This window comes from Sardina pilchardus, chromosome 9 (assembly GCF_963854185.1).
Source record: "Sardina pilchardus chromosome 9, fSarPil1.1, whole genome shotgun sequence".
In the NCBI taxonomy this organism is placed as follows: Eukaryota; Metazoa; Chordata; class Actinopteri; order Clupeiformes; family Clupeidae; genus Sardina; species Sardina pilchardus.
The window spans coordinates 4,651,534-4,659,033 of NC_085002.1; the positions used below are offsets into that span (position 1 = coordinate 4,651,534).

Below are 7,500 nucleotides of genomic sequence, written 5' to 3' on the forward strand. Positions count from 1 at the left end.
TAACTTCATTTAGCTCCACTTACCCCATGTTTTTGTGTGGCATAATAGCCTATGTTCATAATCCAACGTTATCATGTGTTTCCGTTTCTCTATGGCAAGTCACGTTCATAATACGGTTTTGAGATCCTAGCAAACTCCTGTATGGTATCCAATTCAAGACTCATATTGCATCCAAACACTTTTTTGCCTTTACTTTGTTCATTGCAATGCAGTAAAAAATATTATAGAGAATCATCATCTGTGCACGTCATGTGTGCTACCACGCAAACAAGTCAGGTCAGATCAGCTAGTGTCACAAATATGGAGCACAAAAAGTGTCAAAAAGTCATTTCTCATCACTAAATAAAAATTGCCATTTATTTCTGGAAGGCACACACCACATATTTCTGTAAATTGCTCATCCCCAAAGTATACCTCCACCATGGTTCTTACATTGCAATTTTCAGGACAGTCAGGCCTACACAACCATACAAGTCATGTCGAGCTGTCAGCATGCTGTGGTGAGATACATGTCAAAATGTAAGAATTTGTATAGTATGCTTTTTAAATTTGTATTATTTAAAAATCTAAATCAAATCAATGCAAGTATTAATACATGTGGTAGATCTGGGTAGCCTAGACTGTGCTGGAAAAAAACAAAAAAACAAAAAAACAATATGTAGCATATGTGAATGGCACTTACAATGACCAGGATAAATGCTTTTAACTAGAGGTAGTGAAAATGCCCTTAAAACAGCCTAGGGCTCATAAGGCTAGTGCAGGCGCGCACTTTATACATAGGCCTACACACAAGACGGTCCATGTGAGCACACTGAATTCAACTACTGTGGCATTATGGCACAAACAGTCAAGTGAACAGCTGCATTTACGTTAAGTAGCCTAGCCTAAATCATCATGATGTAGTATTTCTAATAAAGGAACAGCAAATTAGCATGTTACCTTTTGCACAAGAAAATTATTCAATAAATAAATAAATTGATAAATATGCCGCAAGTTTAACCCCCCCAATGGTAGACCCAAAGTTACGCCCTTGGCTGTAACAGCAACTCGGTTGCTATTTGTTTAATAAATAAAGCTCAGAGGTTTCCCTCAAGTGTCTGGAGTATCACAATACTTTGTCCACGCTAGCAGCTAGCTGCTTTATGTTTTGCACAGAGGTGATACCTGCGGTGATGTGTCCTTGTTGCATAGGTTGCACACAACCATGCTCTTATCTACGCATCCATCCGTTCGTTTTTTGTAACAACATTTCCCATCCACGGGGCCAACCAACGCGGTCACATCAGCTTCTTTGTTCATGTTCACTGTGCTACTGTGGTTTGTTTTGTCTGAACCGAACTCATGCGCGTTACTTGGTGCTCCAGTATAATCGGTCCGTCTGAAGCTCATCCAGTGAGAAACGTTGCGCGGTGCAAAAATAAATAGGCATACGATTAAAATGCGTCAATTTTTTTTAACGCATTAATGTTTGTGTAATTAATTAATCGTAATTAACGCGCTAAAGTCCCGGCCCTAGTTACAGTATATTCTTATTTTGTATTTAACATTCTTTAATTATTTTTATTTTTTTTAAGAATTAAGAGGTATTCTGGATTGGGCTTTCTCACAGATGAAAACACACACACACACACACACACACACACACACACACACACACACACACACACACACACACACACACACACACACACACATCCACACACCACACCACACAAACCCATGGAGTCACACTCAGGATTGAGCTTTTTCATGGATGGAACCACACTCACACACTCACACACACACACAAACACATACACAAACACATACACATACACAAACAAAACACACACACACACGGCACACTCCACACCACACAAGCCCATAGAATCACACTCTTGAGAAAGGATTGGGCTTTCTTATCAGAAAGATGCAAACACATACACACATATACGCAAACGCACACACGCGTGCGCACGCCTGCTCACACACACACACACACACACACACACACACTGTATATACACATATCCACACTCACATGCCCAGAATAGTGATTAAGTTTCGAGTAGGAGAGCTGAGTTGGCACCTTGTGTGCTCTATGGCAGAGAGAGAGAGAGAGAGAGAGAGAGAGAAAAAAAGAGAGAGAGAGAGAGAGAAGAAAAAGAGTCCAGGAGGCAGAAGGATGAAGAAAGTGGAGGAAATCTTTGTTGAAGTCAAGGAGAGTAAAAAGCTGCTTTGCACATTTGACACGGAGACAGACACCTGCGCTCTTTGATTGATGCAGGCAGGCAGTGAAGCATGTGTGTCCTCTGTTAGCACCAGGGAAACAGGCGCCAGCATTCACATGGCACTGTGAATATGCACTGCGTTCATGTAACATTTCACTTCATTTGATCCTGACTGATCATGATGAGACTCATAAAGCTTAGTAAACACACACACACACACACACACACACACACACACACCTACATACACACACACACACATACATACACACCCACATACCCCCACACACACACACACACACACACACACACGCACACACACACACACACACACACACACACATACATACACACACACATTCACACACACACACACACACACACACACACACACACACACACACACACACACACACGCACGCACACACACACATTTCCTCTCCTCTCAGGGTCCTGGAGGCCACAGCTGCCTGCTCCCTCCCCCTCACCTCTCCTTGTGCCCCAGGCCCTGGACAGGCCCCAAGATCAGAGGGGCTTCCTGGCTGGCTCGCCAACTCACATAGCCACAGTGCTTATCCCCTCCGCATCACAAACCTGGCTGGCTCGCCAACTCACACACACACACAGTTCTGATCCCCTCCGCATCGCAGAACAGACAGATTCGTCAGCGGCGCCCCACAAGTCTGTATTTGCATGCGGAACAGCCAGGTTCCTCACCTCATATTTTATACAGGAACTGGATGTTGTTGTTGTTGTTGTCGCTGTTATTGTTGTGTAGTGTTGTTGTTGCTATTGGCTGGCGGCACAACAGTGGCCAGATTTGTCACGGCCACTCTGATGGGCCTCCCATCCTCTGCGGTGGACAGGATGGGCAGGACGGAACGTTTTCCGGAGGCTTCCGGCACCTGCCGGTAGTCTGGCTGGCAGGTGCAGTAGAGGAGAGGACGGGAGAGAGAGAGAGAGAGAGAGAGAGAGAGAGAGAGAGAGAGAGAGAGAGAGAGAGAGAGAGAGAGAGAGAGAGAGAGAGAGAGAGAGAGAGAGAGAGAGAGAGAGAGAGAGAGAGACCCTCCCTCTCCGGGGATGAACGCGGCTAAAGCTGCCAACGAGCATCCGCTGAGTCACAAGTGACAGTAAACCCCCCGGTGGTCCTGGGGTGTGTGTGTGTGTGTGTGTGTGTATTTGTGATTTGTGAGTGTGTGTGTGTGGGGGGGGGGGGGGGGGGGGGGGGGGTATTATCTGTGGCCTATGAGCCTAAAAAACCACAAGTTTAATTATGCAGATGGAATTATTGGAATGCTTCCTTCAATCCTTTTCCAGCAAGAGACAGTATCGATCAACAGATAGAGAGAGAGGGAGAGAGAGACAGGGAGAGAGAGAGAGAGGAGGGGAGAGAAAGAGAGAAAGAGGAGGAGAGAGAAAGAGGGAGAGAGGTGGGGAGAGATGGTGGAAGTGAGGAGAAAAAGAACCTGGCCAAGAAAAGAAGAAATGTGCAGTGCCCTCAATGAACTTCCCCCCCTAAGGGAAATCTAATCTTGTCGTTTGTGTGTGTGTGTGTGTGTGTGTCTGGATGTGTGTGTGTGTATGCGTGCGTGTATGTGTGCGTGCGTGCGTGTGTGCGTGCGTGCGTGCGTGCGTGCGTGCGTGCGTGCGTGCGTGCGTGCGTGCGTGGGCAACCATATGTAGTAGCTGTATGTGTTATATCTATATATATATGTGTCATTTAAAATGATTGTGAGTGTGTGTGTAGCTGTGGTAAAGATAAAGCAGTGTAGTAGCCTTCAGCTCTGCTGGATGCCATTAGTTCTAATGAGCCCAGAGCTTCTCCAGTGATTCATACTGATTAATTGGCTTCATGTGTCCCGGACCCTAACTAGTTAGTGAGCACACTCCCCCCACTCTGGGCCCCCTCCCTCATCATGGCGGCTGCATTAATACGCAGCTGTTCATGATTTAATGTATGGGAGGGATCAATAATCATCAAGTATGACATAATAAGTTAGATGACATCATTTCAGTCCTAAGCAGTATAGCTCACTAATTTCAATGCATACGCACAGTAAATGTGTGCTTGTGAGTGCATATGGTGAATTTTGTGTGTGTGTGTGTGTCTGTGTGTGTGTGTACAGAATATTTATTTATAGATGTGTGTGTGTGTGTGTATGCGAGAGAGAAGGAGACTGTGAATACATCTTATAGGCGAACAATGGTGTGTGTGGGTGCGTGTATTTGTGTACATGTGTGAGTGTTTTCCCTGAGTGCTCTCTGCATATGTCATAGTGGGCAGCCGGAGTGGGATGGCCTGAAAAGGGCATGGTTATGTAAGCAGCGTGATGCCCAGAGACCTGGAAGGAAGACACACTGGCACGTTCCACTAGACACAGTGCAGTGGCAGTGCATAGCCTGGTATGCGGACCTGCGCCCTCTGCTGGTGAAAACAACTCACTGCACCACACAGGGATCAGTGGCTAAACTTCATCGATAATTCGAGCCAAAAAGGCCACTTTGAACGGTAGTGCATGCTGAACTGAACTGAAGCGAACAATTCAGTTAAGTTTTTGGTTTAAGAGCCGATGTGCGTTTACTCAGTGAACAAACAAGCAAAAAATATGTATTGTTCAGTCTAACAGCTGAGGTGGCACTGTACTCCGCATAACTAAAACCTTAAAATGGCTTCACAAGCTCTTGAAGTAATTAAGAAAACAGTTAGCTGGTTGATTTGCTTAAAATTCCTATTTTTTCTGTCGAAGGAATTATCTCAGTGACTGGAGACAAATGATCTCTGTTCATTCCAAAAAGGGGTTTCCGTCTACAAGGTACTTAACATACGATATGATTGATGTGTTTTTTTTGTTTGTTTTTTTTTGTGTTTGTTTTGACTGTCGATGAGTAGGTACGGTAGGAAATTGTATGAATACTGGCCTCTGTTTTGTCCACAGCCTCACACTGCTCTCTACTCCCTCTCTCTACTGTCCCACCTGCCTCTGCGCTATGGTGATTCCTCTCTGTTCTGACATTGTGTTCTCCATCCTCTTCCTCTCTCTCTCTCTCTCTCTCTCTCTCTCTCTCTGTCTGTCTTTATGACCTGTTGTTTCTGCCATCACGGTCTGGTCCGCAGCTGTTGGATGCCAGGAGGACTAAGGTTTGTGGCTATGTTTGCAACCGCAGCTGAGGGTGCAGAACATAGAAAGGCGCCCAGCGGTGTGTGTAGTGTGTTTTCTGGTCCCGATCTATCTGGTCTCTCTCCCCTGCCACGTTCCCTGTTGTCCCAGCACTGGACCACTCTCCCCTGTGCTAGACGTCTCCCAGATCCCCTGTACTGTACTGTACGTCTATAGAGCACTTCTTTGTACCTCAAACTGCTCTATTCCTGTGGATTGGTTTTACAACACTAGACTGACTCTTTTTTAGGTAAAGAGTCTAGAGTTGTATTTAAGTGCTTCCAAACGCTTACCTAAATAATAACAAGTAAGCACACACATCCAAATTCTGAAAAACTGGATGCTGGACAAACTGGGCATAAAATAAGTGGGGAAAAAGTCTGCTATATATACCATGAGTAAGAAATGTAATATGTGACGTTTGGGGTGTTGGCAATCATCAGTCTGATGAAGGGCTAACGCTCGAAACGTCACATATTCAATCCCTACTCGGAGTTCATGCTGTAGCGTACTTTTTCCCCACTTATTCCAAACACTTACAGTACCTCTCACCATTTTCCCTTTTTGTAAGTCAGTGTGTTCTCTTTAAAATGTGGCCATTTTGATACAGCAATACGCTTCCCTGGCCTTAGATGCTAGTGCATAAGTTCTAGGAGGTTAATCTCCAAGCTTATTCCTGCACTAACTTTCAAGCACATTTTTGTTACATCAAAGAAATGTGGTAGTGCTGCTGAAGAGGGCGTCACGTGGTAGCTTAGACAGGAAGTCCCTCCACCACAGTGCTCTCTGCTGGGGCGGAGAGGTAGTGCGGCCACAGGCAGGAACGAGGAGCCGATGATGCGCTCCACTTCCTGCAGAGCCTGAGGCTCGAGTCCATAACTAGGCTCTCAGCTGCTTCAGCCTGTCGTCCGCTCATGCCCATCCCCTCTGCACAGTCACCTCATCCTCTCATCCCTCTCTCTGCATCTCTCCATCTCGCCATTCTTCTCTCCTTCTCTCTCTCTCTCTCTATCTCTCTCTTTCTCCGTCGTGGTCAAAGCCACTCACTGATTCGCTGGACCAGCTTAACTGATCACACGGTGTCTGGATGGTTTCTTCCTGTCATATAGTTTGACTGTGTTTCACTACTGTCCAGGCAGCACCTGAGCCCGAGGATGCTGAAGTGGAGAAAAAAAACAGCTTCTCTCCTGTTCTTTCCCCTGTTTCCTGTTTCCTGTTTCTTGTTTCCTGTGTTTGTGGTTGTGATGTTATAGCATGTTGATCATACGTCAAAACAACTGAGTTTGACATATGAAATTGTTTCTAAATACACTTTATTCGGAGGGTGAATGTTTATTGATCAGTTTAGTTCGATTCTGTATTAATTAGATAAATTAATAAAATGCATGTGAACATACAGCGTTGTACTACTAGCAGCTGGAAGGCTACTGCTTCTCTAGTGCCCTCCACAGAAAACAAGTATACAATTGCTAGTGGAGACCAATTTAGTCACAGATGAATATTTTCGTATCCTCGTTGTCTGGTTCAAACACAAGAGCTAGACCTTGTGTGTTGTTTGTTTAAGAAATTATGCACCACTGTGATAGCGTCACCTTTGGTCATGTGTGGACTATCAATCAGTCTAATGCATATTTCCTTGGAATAGTTGCAGTATTTTAATACATTTAGTAGTTGAGTACATTCAGTCAAGTGCAGTAAGTCAAGTCAAGTTTACTTACAGTACACAGAGGTCATTAAATGTGCTTTACATAAACCCAGTGAGAGTGTTTGTAGGATGCAGTATGTGTGTGGATTTTATACTTTGATTCCTCTCCCTGGCATGCCTATAGGAACCAAAGGACGTAAATACCACATACTAGCTGAGTGTGCAATGTTAACTATCCAGATGATGACCACGTGCCAAACTGCTCTTCTCTCTGCTAACTCGTGTCTGTGTATCTATCGGTCTCTTGTCTTCCTCTTTTCGTCATTCCGTCCCTCTTTTTCTCTCCTCTCTCTCTGGTCTCCTCTTCCTCCCTTCTCTCTCCTCTTTCAATTCAGCACCTGCAGCTGACCATCCAGGCCCTTCAGGACGAGCTGCGCACGCAGAGGGACCTCAACCAGCTGCTGCAGCAGGAGCACAGCGGCCGGCT

At 45.2% G+C, this 7,500-nt stretch overlaps 1 protein-coding gene across 1 annotated transcript in view; it reads left to right on the forward strand.

Moving 5' to 3' along the window:
- erc2 (ELKS/RAB6-interacting/CAST family member 2) overlaps window positions 1-7,500 on the forward strand; it is a 56,032-nt gene that overhangs the window by 20,160 nt on the left and 28,372 nt on the right. Inside the window, exon 2 of the mRNA XM_062544914.1 lies at window positions 7,409-7,500. This exon is cut by the window's right edge and continues 346 nt beyond it. Within this exon, the coding sequence (XP_062400898.1) occupies window positions 7,409-7,500 (92 nt within the window). The remainder of the gene's footprint in view (window positions 1-7,408) is intronic.